Consider the following 18,483-nt stretch of genomic DNA (forward strand, 5'->3'; position numbering starts at 1 on the left):
GCGTCAAAAGTCAAAGCCAGAAATACCATTAGGCATGTTCAACCTAACGTCTACCGTCCAACACTTATAAATACAGCGGGATATAAAACGTCGCGTTTTTAAAACGCAGACATATGCCCAGTTCGATGCTTTTTGAAATTAAAAATATCGGCACGCACACATATACACCTTTATAATATAAAATTAGCAATAAAACAACAGCACATGTAATTTATACGTAATGTATTAAAATAATGAAAAACAAATAAATTAATATTTATAAGGCATCTATATAACATTCTCGTAAAAAACATTGTTACAATTTCAGTAGATTTCCTTAAGTACTTTGTACAATACATTACTTAGCTCGGGAACTTTCCTTTGGTCCGATTTCTCAAAGACACTTGACAATCTCTATTTTTCGCCTAAATTTGATTTTAAAAACTAATGGATTATTTAACACTTTTCAATTACATATTATATTGACTATTTTTGGCATGTTATAGAATGTTTCTAGAACCTTTCAGAAACCGGACGGTGGTAATATTATTTACAAGGAATTAATATTCATTCTTTTGTTCAATTAAATAATTTTTACATTCAAATCACGAGTATCGGGGTAGCTATAACGAAACAAAATTTCCTTATCTTTTATGGCAATAAGGGACGAGACGAGCAGGACGTTCAGCTGATAGTAATAGATATGCCCTGCCCATTACAATTAATTGGCACTCAGGACTCTTGAAAAAACCCAATAATTTTGAGCGGCACTACACTTGCGCTCGTCACCTCGAGACATAAGGTGTTAAGTCTCATTTGCCCAGTTAATCTAGTATCTACGGCGCCCTTCAGACCGAAACACAGTAATGTTTATACATTACTGATTCATGGCAGAAAAAGGCGCCGTTATGGTACCCATAATCTAGCCGGTATCCTGTGCAAAGGAGCCTCCCAATCGATACAAACATATGTGAAATTCCTGGTGGGTAGTTATTACAACTTTATGACTTTAACCAGGGATCTCAACATTCAAATGAACCAATTCCATTACTTTGTACTAGAAGTGTATACACCACTGTTTCAGTGGGGCAATTTGATACTTAAGGGGTCAATTTAAAAATGGACTCGGCACGACTTTAACCCTTTCGCTTTGGGTTATTTAAAAGCAATTCTAGATATCGCTGACAAATTTAAAAAAAAAGATAAATTCCAAGAATGTGCAACAAAACTTTTACTACCGTTTCCATCTTCATATTTAGCTGAATGTGGATTTAGTGCTGTAAATGATTTACCGATAAAAAAATAAATCGACTTGATATAACACAACGCTGAGACTTGAGATTAAAGCTAAGTCAATTGGAACTTAATATAAAATCTATGTGCAGCAAGCATCACACTAAATGAATATGGAAAAATCAATATTAAAATTATTTTAAATTTCAGTTTTTCATTATATGTTTTGAAATTTTACCCACGTTTTTATAAACAATTTTATAGTGATCTCTTCCAGAAAAACATTATGTATTACTTAAGGGAACAAATCAATTTTTAAAGGTAAAAAATTATGTATGGGGGGCATAAATATTTTAGAAATGTTAAGGTGGGGCATGGCCTAAAAAAGGTTGAGAAACACTGGCATACACTATGTCAATGAATGACTTTCGTTTAGAAATATCAAAGATGGTTCTATCATAAACCGATAAGATGTCGTTGTACTATTATTATTCCAAATTTTAATGTCCTTTTGAATGTCATAATTAAAATAAAATATTATAAATAATTCTTCAGTTGTTTTAATTTACCGTAGGTATATATAACTAAATTTTTACATAAATAATTCATAATTATCATAATATTTAACAAATTATTGCTTTCACTATACACGTCACTATAATTTATAATACTTTTCAAGTCAAGTTGATACATACATCGAACGAGGTATCATACAATTATTAAAAAAGTCATTCCAACTCAATAATACATAATTTAATTACTCTTACATGAGAAAGCTACTGGTAAACATATATATATAAGTTGACAATAATGTGCGCTTAATTCAGATATTACGAACATTAAGAAAAAAGGCAATTGTTTTTTTCTTATCACTTACCGGGTAGGTTGTTTTTTACCTTCCCCCTATTCGACTTGCTTTTTTTTATACCAGAGATTATGATTAAAATCATAAGAATAATATAGAATTGCTTCAATATTGTACCAGGGTAACATAAACAGCTACGTTATAAATATGTATAACTTTACGCGTGTAAAGGCTATCTTAGTCTTACAACTAACACAATACATATACACTATATTATATTTGGCATTTCGTTATACCTCAGAGTTCGCAATAAGCACAAGTTCTCATATTAAGTACACTAAGTTAAATGTCTTTAAATGCGTCAAAACATATAAATACCTAACATCGAAAAATAAATATGAAAAAATGTACTTAATAGCACCTATTGATTTCCGACAAAAATTGATAATGCATGAATATAAAAGTCATATTTTTTCAAGTTTAAGGTTTGCTTTTCTATGTATCGAAGGATATTGGTACAATTATGGAAATATATAATTTAATTTAATTAAAATCAACCGTATATGTAGTTATACTACAAAAATATTATAAAAGAGTCACACGATATGCTGTACGGAAGCCGTGTGTAAATAAGTTGCCAACGTGTGCGTCGTGTGTGAAGGCGAGGGCGCGAGGTTCTCTAGCCAAGCCCGACGTCTAGACACATCATGACCAAGAAGCCGATGATGCAACCCCAAGTCGCCAACTTTCCATTTCCACTGTAACAAAATGTTTATTTTAGTAAAATTTCGATGAACGATTACCATTCTCCTTCATGATTTTTGATGGAACCCTAAATTATGAATGCGCTTGTCACTTTGAGACATAAGATGCTACATCTCATTAGTCCAGTGATTTGACTTAAAAATTACTGCTTTACGACAGAAAAAGGCGCTGTTGTTTTACCCATACTTTAGCCGGCATCCTGTGCAGAGAAAGTCTGGTAAATGTCTTAAGTCGCCTCTTACGACACCCTTGGACCTGAGAATTCCCAATTATTTTCATGCCCCGAGGAAGCATAGGGCAGGAAGATATTAAGTCTCATTAGCCAAGTAATTTCAGATCAGCAAGATTGAAATTTCTGGATAAATCTTTTGGATTTTATCGGGATGAATAAAAACGCTCGCACAAAAAAGTATTGCTCTATTTTGTTGTAACGTTGATGTATAACATACGGTTACTTTTAATATTTTATCCTTTAACGTTGAGATAGATCGTATTAACCGTTAATTACTTACTACCAGCTACGAACGACTATTAGTATGTAATTCAGTTCAAAAATATAAAATCGTTCAAACTAATAGCCTGAACACGATCGGATTGGTCAGGCCGAACCATGGGACTCAGTCTGGTATCGGACCGTAATGGTATGATGATACAAAATACAAAATGATTATTATTACCGTCCGGACCGTACCAATTGATGCGAGGCGCCCATCGGACCGTCCGATGGTATTCAAAAGAGTTCTTTGACGTATGAGCTTTATCAGGCCCACTCTGAAAGCGTTACTAAAATTTTGAATCTACATCAAACAAAGCAAACCAGAAACAGTGCTTTTGCTTCTTACTGTACCACTTCATCTGATTATATCGCTATGATAGATAGGCAATAAGACAGGACCTAAGAGAGCACCCATGCGCGCCCCGTGCCGGTGTCCGTTATAATGTCGTCATGACCATTGAGATCCACAGACAATATTAGAATATCAAACGGAGCATCGCCTTGTGTTGCCACTCACGCGCTCGGACCAGAGACAATAGTCATTGACGGCACGGAGTACGCTAGCTGGAATTATGGGCCATTATAATCAAGCGATTCCTCGTACGTCGCAAGCGGACGCGTCTTCCAACCGAATTATGTGCAGTATTGTTAATCTGAGCGCGCTTCGTTCGCGAAAATAGCGTCACGCATCTATTAGCTAACATCATGGTGAATTACAATTACCTAGCAGGCTTACTTCCGTTACATGACAATTTTAAGGCATATCTTTTCGAGTAGGATTTTTATGCCAATATGGGACGAGACAGGCAGGAAGTTTAACTGATGGTCATTGATACGCCCTGCCCATTACAATGCAGTGCCGCTCAGGATTGTTGTAAAACCCTAAACCTCTGAGCGGCCTGTGCAAAGGAGCCCCCCACTGGTAGTTGATTCTGACTAAAGGATTCGACCAAACTGGAGTGAGTTTTCTAAGATTCTAAGATCAACGCAATTAATTTAGCATTTTACTAACCACAAACCTAAGAATGATATAACTATGCGCGAGTAAATATTTACACGAACGATTTTGGCGGTAAAAAAGGCTAAACTGAGAATAACAGCTGTCAGAGATGTCACTTTTCACCTAGAAGACTTCACTTTTGACAGTTCACTCTATTATCGTACAAAATTGAATTGTTATGGCATTTCATATCACGTTACGAAGATACAATAGAACATGGAGTTTTGTCGGTTTATAGATTCGTTCATACTTCGTTTATCACTTGCAAGTACGTTGGAACGAAAATATCCAAGGGATAGATTCAAGGAGTAAAATTATCCCCGTAGTTATCTCAATATAATAATATTCGTTCGAATCTGCGCTAAATGGTACAAAAATGCACCATTAATTTTTAATTAGTTATTAATTTTTTTTGTAAAAGATAGACGCAATACAGGTTGGTACTTCATATAAACTCATTAATAGTTTGCTAAAGGTTTATGCTATCACAAAATACAATGTAACTATACAGAGCTGACAGATGACACTCATATTTACATAGAGCTGTTATGTCGAGCAAACGGCCCGCCCGCCCTAACCACTTACGGCCGTTGCAAATTATCTGTCATCCCGCCCACGTGTTGAAGCATCGGTCGCATCGTTACTACGATCACAATATGTAGTCCCTTCGTTGTGTCCTCGCGTGAATAGACAAGCGTGATCCACTTTTGCAATCATTATAGGTTATTGGAGTAAATAAAGAACAGCACATAATGTTTTGAATATTATAGGGAAATAACATTAATCTTAAATGTGAAAAATAAACAACATATACCAATGTGTTCTTACGTCACATTTTAGTGGATATTTTTAACCATTTCTTTTTTTATTTACGACGAAAAAGGCAAAGGCAAATACACCATACAGCTTTGTTTAGAGGAAAAAAAACTGTCACGATACATTGTACGTTTTTTTTTATTGTTTTTTAAATTTACGTACTCTATAAAGTGTACCTTGCACGTTGAGGTCACCAGATTTATAGATGCGTTCTCGATCACATGATCAGAAATGGGATAAACGATAAATTTCAACATGTTTATGATAATGACATGAAAATATGTATATCTTTAAAAAATAAATTAATATAGCCTTAAAAAATTGATAAAGCCAAATTATCTTCCGCTTCAAATTAAACTCTCCCAGATCTTGAATCCGTTTGAAGTGTATCGATTCAATGTATCCATTTGCTAAAGACATCAAAGGGCGTTCCATATCATTCTTAAGTATTTCATTATCTGTCAGCTGCATTACTCGTATATTGGGGCGAGAACTGAGTGATCCATCACAGAAGGTAGGGTTGTAGGTACTTTTATCTTTTCGTCTCCAATAGACGATGTCGTGAATGCTACTCATCTGTCACGGATATTTTTTTAAAGACTATATACATTTTAACACCATCCGCTTATTAAACCTACTTTTACAAGAGTTGTGTATGAACCATGGTATAACGTTTCAATCGGTCGGCAAAACTTACCATCATGTAACCTGATGGATGTAACCAGTACGTTCATGCGTGCTCCTAGCCCCATAAAAATACTTTAACTGCTGCTACTGCCTCGATGGCAAGCTCGGGTTCAATCTCCGTAATGCGCAATATGATATCGGGATTTTTATGAGCAAATTCTCAGTTGCAGCACAGTCTGGAATTGTGTCTGTTATACAGCAACGGATTCGCTCCCATTACGTGGGACCTAAATATACTGGCGTGAGTCTACAGTATCAGCTCGTATATTTCTAGAGATAATATTGTCGGTAGGAAAAGCAAATAGCGCTTCCCTATTAACTTCCTGTAATGCATTTCCGTTCTGTCTCTTTCCACCAAATCACTCCCACAAAAAATAACCAGCAACCGAGAGGAAAGATGATACACATCAAAAAAGGGTTTTAACGATATGGGCGAATTATTTCATAGATTCATATAGGCTCATAAAAGTTCAGAAGCCGTTGCGCGTAAGGCGACCTCATACCATTATCCTCAAAATAAATTACACCGTAATATAGTTGACATGTTGCGAGATATATTCAAGTCACGCGTTGGGGAACGCCGGATTCTTGTGACACTACGCAGTCGCTGCTTCGAAATTCATTCGTCCTGGGATCACGTCCAAAATGGCCACTGTGACAGCATTAAATTATAATAAATCACACGAGGGTTACACTCAAATTTTATTTAAAGGCAAGTAAGAACATATTGTGCTTTTTCGAAAGTATTGTTTTCGGTGTAAATATTTGAGACTTTCGCAATTTGAACTCTATTCGCCATTTATTTATTTAGAGATTTATTTCCTTTTATTTATTAATACGGTTGCGAAACTGAAGTGGCAGTGGGCAGGGCACATAGCTCGACGGACAGAATATGGCCGTTGGGGCAGTAAAGTCCTCGAATGGCGACCATGTACCGGAAGACGTAGTGTTGGTAGGCTCTCTACAAGATGGACCGACGATCTAGTCAAGATCCCCGGAACATGTTGGATGAGGGCAGCGCAGGACTGATACTAATTTGGGGGAGGCCTTAGTCCACCAGTCGACGTCTGCCGGCTAAAATGATGATAACGATAATTTATTCATATGTGTTAATATCTCAATGTGTATATAAAAGTATTTTGTTAGTTATTATTATCGATATTAGCACCGCCTTTAGCAGTAAAAGTCTCGTCTATTTATTCCTATTTGATTCGATCTCTTGCAATTCTTTTCCATAATTTTCCTGCATCTTCTAAGAAATCATTTGCTCCATTTACAAGGCCTGCTCGATTACGTTTCCTATTAACGAGACCAGTTCAAAAATACTTTGGACCGTCATTCATCATTTGTCCTTTCTTTGTGGTCCTCCAATAAGGCTACATCTTTTGCCTTGGTTTTGTTTCTTAGTGAAATATTTTTAATTTTGTCCTTTAATCCTGGCCCAATTAAACTTCTGTCAATAATACTTTAACTTTTTCAGAGTTCAGTCGTTTAGCGGTCATATTTAATATAACCTTTGCCATATTTATGGGGTATTGCCAGCATCTCCCTTTATAACTCAGATTGCCTTATAAGCATTTGCAAGCGTTTGGAAAAACAGCCCTCAACATAAATGTCATTTTCAAAACTGAATATGTTTCCTCCCTAGAAAAGTTTGCAAGATGCTTCTTTTCCACCATTTTTGACTATTAAAGTGTGTATTGGGCTTCCTTGCGCGGTGTTTCCAGTGAGATACGGTATACGGGTATCTTCGAAAAGCGCGTATACAATAAACTATCTATATAAACATTTAATTTGTTATTTCTTATGAAGAATTGATTTGGTGCCAATTCTTATTAACATATTAAGCAGCTTTAGGAATTGGTGGTAATGTAAAATAATTTAAGTGACGATTCAATTGTTTTTGTGTACTACTTGTATAAAAATATTTGATTTTTTTTTACTTATTTCATTTTAGGGGTTAAATTTAACAAAATGAATATATATACGCGGAAACTACATGCATTTTACATTAAAACACTTTCATACAACCGGTATTCCTTATTTATACACTCAGGGGAGAGATTTCCAAAAATCCCATTTTTATCGTCAATTACGTCATAAAAGGAACTTTTATGCAAAAATTTCAATTTAATATGTAAATTTTTGATATAACTATTATTTACTTATAGGTCCCTAATTATTCAAGTTTACTTCGTAATTCGATCATAATTTATATAACTTTTATGATATCATTCACGTTTTTTTTAATATCACCTGCTATTTAATAGATATTCTGATTCTTGTTTGATATTGTTAAAAATAACGTAAACAATAATTTAATCCAAATAATTGATTTGTAATATACATTTGTATATTACAATACGTATAAGATTCATTAAGATATTCACTTACTCTGCAGGGAAAACATTATTAAAAGGGATCTAAAGTTTTCGAATCGCGTATATGTAATTAAAACGGGAGTGAATATCCTCCAGGATTCAGGAGCGAGCCTGCCGTCTGGTGGTAGGTCATGGTTCAGCGTCGCGCCGAATTCCCAGACGGTGACGTCACAGGTTAGACAAACTAGAGCGGTGTCGCCGCGCTATCCCAGACAACGAAGGCGTTCTTTTATACCTACCTACCTAATACATACCGCCTTGACAAAGCTCCTTGTGTTTTATCATTTTGTTCTGACAAAGATCCACAAATTAAAAATTTTAAAGGCCAAAACCTTAGATCGTTTACGGCCGTTTTCAATAACCTATCTATCCTTAGTTTAACTTACTAGACGTAGACAAATCTATCCTTTTACGCTTACTTACATTTCCATAACCTATTGACAGATAGCATTGGACTATAACTATATTGCACATAACTATGGATAGATAAGATCTTGTCATTAAACGGTGATAGCAATGTATCCGTAAGTTAAACTTAGGGTAGATAGGTTCTTGAAAACGACCGTTATACGTCTAGATAAACTATGACAGCTGTGAAAACGTCGAATAAAATTGACTTTAGAACTATTTTGAGCAATTAACGCACACTAACACAAAGTCTCATACAAATCGCGAGTGTAAGACGTAGCTTGTCACGCACAATAAACGAATATTCCTGGCCTGTTTTTTGTGGGTTGTCTAACAGCAAGAGAGTCTATCTAGACGTATAAATTATCTATGCCTAGACTATTTGGAGCCAGTACGTTAAACTTGCTGTTGGGAAATTAATACCTTGATACAGATATTTTGCTTGGTGGGGTTCGCGGATAATCTCGCCGTCCCAACATCTGCAGGCAGTGAATTAAACATCCGATGTCCAAAGCCTATAAGGAAGTTTGTCTTAACGATTGGTGGTACGCATCAGAAAGAAACTTGATCACCGTCATTTTTATTATTATGGTTCGCAAATACACAGACTAAAATTAGTAACATGTCTGACAAAACTTACATATTGGTTCACACAATAATAGGCAAACACAGCGTGCAATATAAGTGATGAACGTATGTAGGTATGCTACCCCGTAAGTACGCGCGGCGGCCTCTACAGAGAGGCTATTCAATAAGGACTCACATAGCAGTGTGACCTTAGTTCGTCACCTACTTCACCGGTACATTTGTACTATAACATATTATTTGGTTACACTAATAAACACTGAAAGTAAATAAAATTTAGTTTACAATTTAGATCTTAAATTTTAAAAGTTAATTCCTAAATATATAAAAGGTACTATTATATCTACAAATCAACATCTTCTTTAACAAAAAGTATGTTATTATGTTTGCACATTCTATTAATGACATTAATAAAGCCACTATTGGCTCTAGGCAATCCAACTACAAATGGTTTATAGTAGCGAAAGACAGCAAGACATGCAGGCATTTACATCCTGGATAGTATTTTAACGTGTCTATATGTGATGCTGGAAATCTGCGACAGGGATCAACGTTTATACCTTTTCAGAACACTTCCCATGATCCAGCTGAAGATATTCAATGAAGATGCACAAGCTTTTTGTTTGTCCACAATCGATTGTATAACTAAAGTTACAAAGCTGTGGAATGAGCTTCCTTGTGCGGTGTTTCCGGGACGATACGACATGGGTACCTTCAAAAAAAGCGCGTACACCTTCCTTAAAGGCCGGCGACGCTCTTGTGATTCCTCTGGTGTTGCAAGAGAATGTGGGCGGCGGTGATCACTTAACCCCAGGTGACCAAACGCTTGTTTGTCCTCCTATTCCATAAAAAAAAAAGTTAGCGCGTGAGTTGAATGCAGTCGGGGTTGGGCTAAAGAGCGGTAGCATCTCCCCCCGCTTGCCGCAAGCCTCGCCTCGCGCGCCTGGAGTGTAGTGCTTACCGTGTAATCGCGTTAATACTAAAGTTGCTTTTTGGAATGTTCAAGAGTTGTGGTCTTACATTTTGTTGCTTTTTAAATTTTGTTTATATTTCCGGTGTTCCGAATGTTAATTGCTATTGGTTCTTGCGTGTGGAAATATTGGTTAGAGAGTTTGATTGGAGGAGGCCTTTGCCGATTGGCAAACAGACCCACAAAAAATAATTAAGTATTAGAATCGAAAATATTTGTACATCTATTCATAGTTTTTAGTTCTTAATACTTTGTAAATAGAAACTAAGTTGGTCTGAAAACAGTCCATTGGGTTCAATTCCAAAAGAAACGAGTTTTTATTCATCGCCAAAGCACGAGAAATGGCGAAAAATTATTTAGACATGTGTGTTGAAAAAAGGCAGGTCAAAAATTTGATATTTAGGTAATTATTAGGTTAAGATAATAAAAAATAATTGAATTTATTTTGTTTAAATTTATCGATACACTCAGATTATGGTCATCATTATAATTAGTTGAAAACACTATCGCATTCCTGAACTCTGCATTCAACTCGCGCGATATATATTTTTTGGTACCTGGTATTAAGCCGCCGCCCACATTCTCTTGCAACACTAGAGCAAGCACAGGAGAGTTGCCGGCGTTTAAGGAAGGTGTAAGCGCTTTTTTTGAAGGTATCAATGTCGTATCGTCTCGGAAACACTGCACTAGGAAGCTCATTCCACAGCTATGTAGTACGTGAAAGAAAGCTGCTTGAAAACCGCACTGTGGAGAACCGCCACACATCCAGATGGTGGGGATGATATCCTAACTTGTGGCGTGCCGTGCGAAGGTGGAATTCGGCGGCAGGTTAAACAGCTCTTAGTTATACTGTAGTTATACTCGAATAAAGTAACTCCTAGAGCTATTGAACGCGGAAGTAAGTTCGTATGCGAGGCTGTTCTCGCCTCACTAATCATATATTATCTGGTAAACGATATTATGTTCAAATAACATGGTCTATAAGCATTAAGCGGCCATGTTTAAAATGAAATGATTTATATTAATAAGGAAAACACGTCGGTGCCATTACACAATTATAGCTCTGGTTTGGTTCGATAGTGAGAAATAATAGATACCTACTTGAATATTGTATTAGTATTTTTTTTGCCAAATTCAAAAGGTTCTTATTTCGTCCAACTTATATTTTTCCAAGTTTGTTTGGCTAACGAATTTCACTGTCAATAATTGTGGACAGATTTTTGAATGTGTTTTTTATGAGTAAGGTTATAAATCAAAAACTGGGAAAACAATCTCTCAGTCACTCAATCAGTGAGATTTTAATCCTGAACAATAGTGGTTCCAAATTATAGTTTGTTTTTAAGGTAAGTAAGAGACATTTCTTGGGAATGAATAACGCGGATCATAGCCATCATACTCTAGGAAATGTCTATTACTAATGAGCATAGCCTGGGTGTCTAATTGTCTAATTTTACCATTATTTCTATTGTTTTTCTTTGTTTTTATTTTTTGCTTTGTCACCTTTGGTTTTTAATTTAGTTATGTAGAATTTTTTTTCCACTTAATTTCTGGATAATTCTATAATGATAATTATTTAATATTAAATGAAGTTTAGAAAGGGTCGCTATTCCTCAAATTAACAATTAAGTTTCACGAGGATGGCGTAAATTGTTTAGAAATTTGTATGTTTTATATTTTGAACTATAAAAAAAATGTTTTTGTTCACTTCAATATCTCTCAGGTCTGTCCATAGCTTTACAATATACTAGCGTAAAGGCAAACAAAGCGTGTGAGGGAGAAGAAGAACACCTCCAACGGAGATACAGCAAGATAGAAAAGGAAAGTGAATCTATTGTTACTGTAACCGATTTTGAGTGAGAAGTCGTAAACAGTCAGCCACGCTTGGCACTTGCTAACGCACACACCGACAAATGAAAATTGGGCATTGTCAGGTCGTGTTACTAACATTTATTCAAATATTAGTAAATTATTTTTATACATTTATTTTTAAAAGAAAAATTATATCTCGTCCATGGTTGTAGTTATATTTAAAACACGTTAATATTTAAAACACGGTCGCAAAAAAAAAAAATCTCAGATATCCTGATGTTGTTTAAGTACAAAATTACCTAGAATCTGACCGATATATTTGGCATTATCGTTGTATGAATGCCATATTACATCAGTGCTCCAATGCTCAAGCATCCCAACCCTTTCCAAAGTCTATTTTGACAAAAGATTCAGGAACCTATAATGTATCACCTGTAAGAATCGGTCTCGCATATGATTTTTCTCTTGGGAAACTGTTGAAGTATAATAACGCTGGCAACCTGTGCCTGTCTTTGGTAGAATGAAAGATTTTTGACATCTGACCATCATAATAATATGTTATATCAGTTGAGAAAAAAAATTTGTGTCTGCCATGCACCAAATTCTGTTGTACTAATTCTCTATATTTTAAAAGGTTAAAATTTATGGTCTAACGAAATATGAGCGAGAATTCAAACTCGATATCGATAGCATGGCGGATTGAGCTTTTCAAGTGAAAATATGTGGTTGAAAATCCAGGGTGCAACGAATCCTAATATACTAGTAGTCCTAGTAAAAGCGACACTCGTAAAGAGGAGAAAGCCCGAGCTAGGCTTTGTATATATATCTAATTTTTGCAGTACTAATTCTTTATATTCTAAAAGAAACAATCAAAACCTAAAAACGAACCGCAACTATATATATATATATGAGATATGGCGTCGAGACGTTGACAAACCCACGCGCGCACTCAAATTGGCCGACATCGACATTGCGAGAGTTGTCGCGTCGCGCGTCTCGCCGCGGCTGCAAATAGACCCGCCGACTAACGCGCATGCGCAATCCGCATGCACAGACACATGTCTGCACCTAAGGATCGCGACACACTGGATTGGGTACTGCTTAATCAACCCAGGTTCAAGTATTCTTGTAAAATACTCATCATCGCACTGAGGAGAAGACCTAAGTTATTCAAGAATTCTAGGAACAACATATGGGATATTTTCTACATTTTTTTTTTAAATAGATTCGCAAGCAAAGCAACGAGACGCTTAAATGCAACCAATGCTTTATAGGTAGATACGTATAGGTGAACTATTGCATAAGATTGCTACAGATAAAAGCTGCGTAGATATGGGATGAAGATTGAGCCATAATTGTACCCTATTAATCCCTATCCATTCAAAATCATCCAATAAGATGAATGGATGAAAACGCCCTGGATTTTCAACCACATTATGCCATGAGTCTTCCAAAACGAGTATGTTTTTCACTTGAAAAACACATTACCAACAGCTGCTTTTAGCTTTTCCATCCGTTGAACCGTAACCTTTTAAAAACTAAAGACTAAAATACAACAGAATTTGGATGTGTAAACATCAAAATATATATTTAGAAAGTCAGACTTCATGTCAGACACAATTCTTCATTCTCAACTGACAGATATTTGACGTCTGTTCATCATATATCCTATGTTCCATCCAAGACTGCAAGTGGCCATAGTTATACTTCTTATACCGGCCAAATACGAGCTGATACTAGGGTGCGCCAGACCAGAGATGACAGCAATTACACTCTATAATATGTGGCCGGACCTGCGCTTTGTAGAGAGATAGACTGTGGGCCGGCTTGAAGTGTTGCCGTGCTCTATTTGGGAAGCTCATTCTTCGAAGTCAATTTGGCTGTGTCATCCAGATGACCGCATCTTGGCTCGACATTTAGAGACCCAGTATTCCGATACTAGGCGACACAGAGGTGTCGTCGAAGAGCGGTGATACGATAAAAGAGGGATTTTCGATCGAATATGGTGCGGTACCGGACCGCGTCCGAGGGCCGCACAATAGCCGTGTGTTTAGTCTTTAATAAATTTTTATTTCTAGTGTTTCTGAGGAGCAATTGTGAAAAAATTCGCGCTCGTGTGAATACGCACTAAGTCTATGTTCAGAACACACTGCAGCGAGTAGCGCCTTGTTCAACACACGTAATTACTTGTTCAGAGACGAAAGCCCCGGGACTTCAATAAAATACCGGCGACGACCATCGGCGCGTTGACAACCGCCCGCCCGGTGCCAAATGTTCGTCAATTTATATGTTATATCGCCCATTTTCCTTTTGACTCGACACTTTATGAACAATTCCAGCGTTGTATTAAAAATAAATGGTTCGACGTGTAAAAATTTTATGATCTTTTTATTAGCTTGTAGAGAATACATATATCGCGGGACAGTTTTAAGGTCCCTTGATTCATTCAATCATTGCTGAAATACCACAATTCGAGCGTGTGTTCTGGCATCAGATTCCATGTGATTATGGCTGTGGGAATAAGTCTTTGATTGTCAGACTAAAATATGACTAGTGATTTTTAGTGGACTATCAAATAGTAAATGAAACGGATAAGTGCGAGATGAATTCGGCTACCGAGGTAGGTACTGGCTATTGTAAATACAGGATGCCGGCTAGATTATGGGAACCACAATGGGGCCTATTTCTACCGTGAAGCATTAATGGAGCATTATTGTGTTTCGGCCGTAGTTAGTGAAATTACTAGGCAAATGGACTACTCAGTGTAGTACTACTCAGAATTATTGAATTTTTCAAGAATCCTGAGTGGCACTGCATTGGTATGGGCACGGAGTGTCAATTACCATCAGCCGAACATCCTGCTCGTCTTGTCATAAAAAAAACACAGTTCAGAAATATATTTATTCACCATAGGGAGTCGCAATAACATAACATAATGCAACAACACTTGGTAAACGTCATGAAGGTACATCTGTTGGAACAGACTTTGACATGGGGAGAAGAAGTGAAAAATAATCTCCCAGTCTAAAAGTACAGTTTTAAATCATGACACGAATTTTTATATATAAAGACTAGCTGAACCGACAGACATTGTTCTGGCAATCTATATATATATATATATAAAAATGAATTGCTGTTCGTTAGTCTCGCTAAAACTCGAGAACGGCTGGACCGATTTGGCTAATTTTGGTCTTGAATTATTTGTGGAAGTCCAGAGAAGGTGAATAAATAGGAAAATGCTGCTAAATTAAATAAAAACAACAAATTTGTTTTTCCTTTGCTGTGTCCATACATAATTTCTATGAGAGAATTTATTGACGCACGGTTTGACAGTTCTCCTGTGAAACAATTTCATTACGACAGCAGGGTGCATATTTTACGAAGTAGTTTTTGATGTTATGATATATTATTGACAAATTCATATTGTTTAATTAAACACTCACACTAACTTATACACTTTTATTTGACACTGGTAAGAACACTCAAGGTGACATCAGGAAGCTTAACCTATAGGAATATTACAAAAAACAACGTTAGCGCGATTTTAAATGGCCTGTGGCGCCATCTAGTTACATTTTGAGTAAATAAAGCATTAAAGTTAAACATTCCGCCGGCCAAGGACGACTAAAGTCCTTAAAACAAAATTTAAGAAAATAAAACAAACTAAGAAAAAACATCAGTCTCAAATTACAGGGAGTCAGGCTCATCCAGAGGCAGAGGGCACAATTTTGCGATTGGTCTCTTAAAAACACTATCCTTATATTTTAATGTAACAACTCTTGTTATGCCATCTGTTCCTGGGTGTTTCTGAATAATACGTCCCAAAAGCCATTTTCCTGGTGGGAGCATGTCATCTTTGACTAAAACAACAGTTCCAATAGGGAGATCAGTTTGGTTAGTGTTCCATTTGTAACGATGTTGCAGGGTCGTGAGATATTCATTTCGCCAACGACTCCATAAGCTTTGCACCATTCGTTGAATTATATGCCATCGATTTAACGGACTGAGTTTAACATCGAGAAGAGACGGCTCAGGAACACCGATTAAGGGTTCTCCGATGAGAAAGTGACCAGGTGTCAAAGGAGGTTCGTCAAGAGTGGAATTCATAAGTGTGAGTGGACGAGAATTGACACAAGCCTCAACTTGAGATAAGAGAGTAGTTAGCTCCTCGTATGTGAGAAAAGTTTGGCCTATAACCCGTTTTAAATGCCCTTTAATACTTTTCACTCCGGACTCCCAAATACCTCCAAAATGTGGGGCACGAGGTGGTATAAACTTCCATTGTGTGCGATCATTAGCAAGAAGTTCAGAAACTTCAGTAACCGTCAGAGATTGTGAATCCTTGAACGCCAGATCAAGTTCACGGGACGCGCCTACAAAGTTCGTTCCATGATCACTCCAAATCTCTTTACAGTGACCACGCCGAGCAGTAAAACGCCGAAATGCAGCAATAAAAGCAGCAGAAGTAAGGTCCGTTACCAACTCTAGATGAATGGCTTTTGTTACGGTACACACAAATAAACAAACATAAGATTTACAGGTTCTTTTGCATCTACCAGGATACAGTTTCATTGTAAAAGGTCCACAAAAGTCTACTCCACTTGTTAGAAAAGGGCGACTAGGTTTAACACGAAATTTAGGTAAGTTTGCCATAAATGGAACATTGGGAGTAGCCTTTTGCTTGTAACAAGGTATACATTTTTGGATTGTCGATTTAACCAAATTCTTTACTCGTAGAATCCAAAATTTTTGTCGTATGACATTTAAAGTTAATTGGTGACCTCCATGCAGAGATTTCAAATGTGCGTTTGAAACGATAAGTTTAGATAGAAAACAATTACCACTTAAAATAATAGGATTTTTCATATCCTTTGAAATTTCTGCATTAGCAAGTCGACCACCAACCCGAACAATACCATCGTCGTCAATAAATGGATGAAGTACATATATTTTGCTCGATTTCTGAACTTGTTTCTCTGATGACAAGTGAGAGATCTCATCTCGAAACGAAATGGATTGTGACAATTTAATGCAACGATTAAGAGCATCATCAAGTTCATCAGCACTCAAATAAATAGCTTTAGTAAATGGATTCTTAGTAATCTTAACTTTGAGTAGATTAAAATAACGACAACAATAGGCAGTAACCCGAATTAATTTTGACAGCGTTGAGAATCGTTTTAGATAAGAAATTGCATCATCCTTTTCGATAAAATTAACATTACACAATATTTTGGTAGTAGCTTTCATTTCTAAATCTGTCGAGGGAATATCAACGGGGGAAAGTTCAAATCCATCCGTGTCATGTAAAAATTGAGGACCACTCCACCATAGATTTGACTGCTGCAGATCATTTGGGAAGGTTCCACGCGATGCTAAATCAGCGGGATTGTTCGCAGAACAAACATGGTTCCATTGATTACTATTAGTGAGAGTCAAAATTTCTGATGTACGATTCGCAACAAATGTAGTCCATGTGTTTGGTGTCTTACGCAGCCATGCCAAAACGATGGTAGAGTCCGTCCAGGTGAATACATCATCGTCGGGTATATTTAAAATAGTTTTAACATGTTGGATCAATTTTGCCAATAGCACTGCACCACATAGTTCAAGACGTGGAACAGAAATTTGTTTTACTGGGGCAACTTTAGATTTTGCAATAACAAGGTAAACTTTTACTTCACCCTCATTCCCTAAAACTCTAAGGTACACTACTGCAGCATAAGCAGTACACGAAGCATCGCTAAATCCATGCAGCTCCCGCTTAGTGGTGTCATCTGAAACTCCAAACCATCGTGGGAACTGAATGTTTTCAGTATGCGTAAAACGATCGAGGTAAGTATTCCATTCTACTTTAAGATCAGTAGGTAATTCTTCATCCCAGTCTAAGCCAGCTAACCACAGCTTTTGCATGAATATTTTAAGTATGATAATTGCAGGTGTTAGCCAACCTAGTGGATCGAAAGATTTTGCAATTGTGGACAATACATATCTTTTGGTAATTGAATTAGTAGAACAATAATTTAAATTTACATTAAGTTCAAAATTATCTGCGTCAGAGTTCCAAGTAATACCTAATGTTTTGATCGTATCTTCAACTTTAATATTTATGGCACTTTCAGAGTCTTTGTCAACATTTGGGATTTGTGATAGCACCACTTTACTGTTTGATGACCACTTATGTAAAGGGAATCCGCCACGAGCCAACAGCTCCGTCAGGCCCTTTTGTAACTTCACAACGTCTCCTACTGTGGATGCGCCCGTCATCAAATCATCCATGTATACGTCGTTTTTCATTATTTCAGCTTCAGTGGGGAAATCATTCTTTTCATCTTCAGCCAGTTGATGAAGTGTACGAATGGCTAAAAATGGAGCACAAGATGTACCATACGTAACGGTAAGTAGTCTATATTCTTTTATAGGTTGTGTTGGAGATTCTCGCCATACGATTCTCTGGTAGTCAACGTCATCATTATTTACGAGAATCCGACGATACATCTGACTAATATCTGCAACTAAGCAAATTTTGTGTTGTCTCCATCTAGTTAT

At 36.6% G+C, this 18,483-nt stretch overlaps 1 protein-coding gene across 1 annotated transcript in view; it reads right to left on the minus strand.

Annotated features, from left to right (window-relative positions):
• Positions 1-205: 205 nt before the first annotated feature.
• The window catches only part of LOC126972474 (zinc transporter ZIP11), a 132,503-nt gene continuing 114,225 nt past the window's right edge, over positions 206-18,483 (minus strand). The window contains exon 7 of the mRNA XM_050819270.1: positions 206-2,775. Coding sequence (XP_050675227.1) covers positions 2,697-2,775 — 79 coding nt within the window. The 3' untranslated portion in view covers positions 206-2,696. The remainder of the gene's footprint in view (positions 2,776-18,483) is intronic.

This window comes from Leptidea sinapis, chromosome 26 (assembly GCF_905404315.1).
Source record: "Leptidea sinapis chromosome 26, ilLepSina1.1, whole genome shotgun sequence".
NCBI lineage: Eukaryota > Metazoa > Arthropoda > Insecta > Lepidoptera > Pieridae > Leptidea > Leptidea sinapis.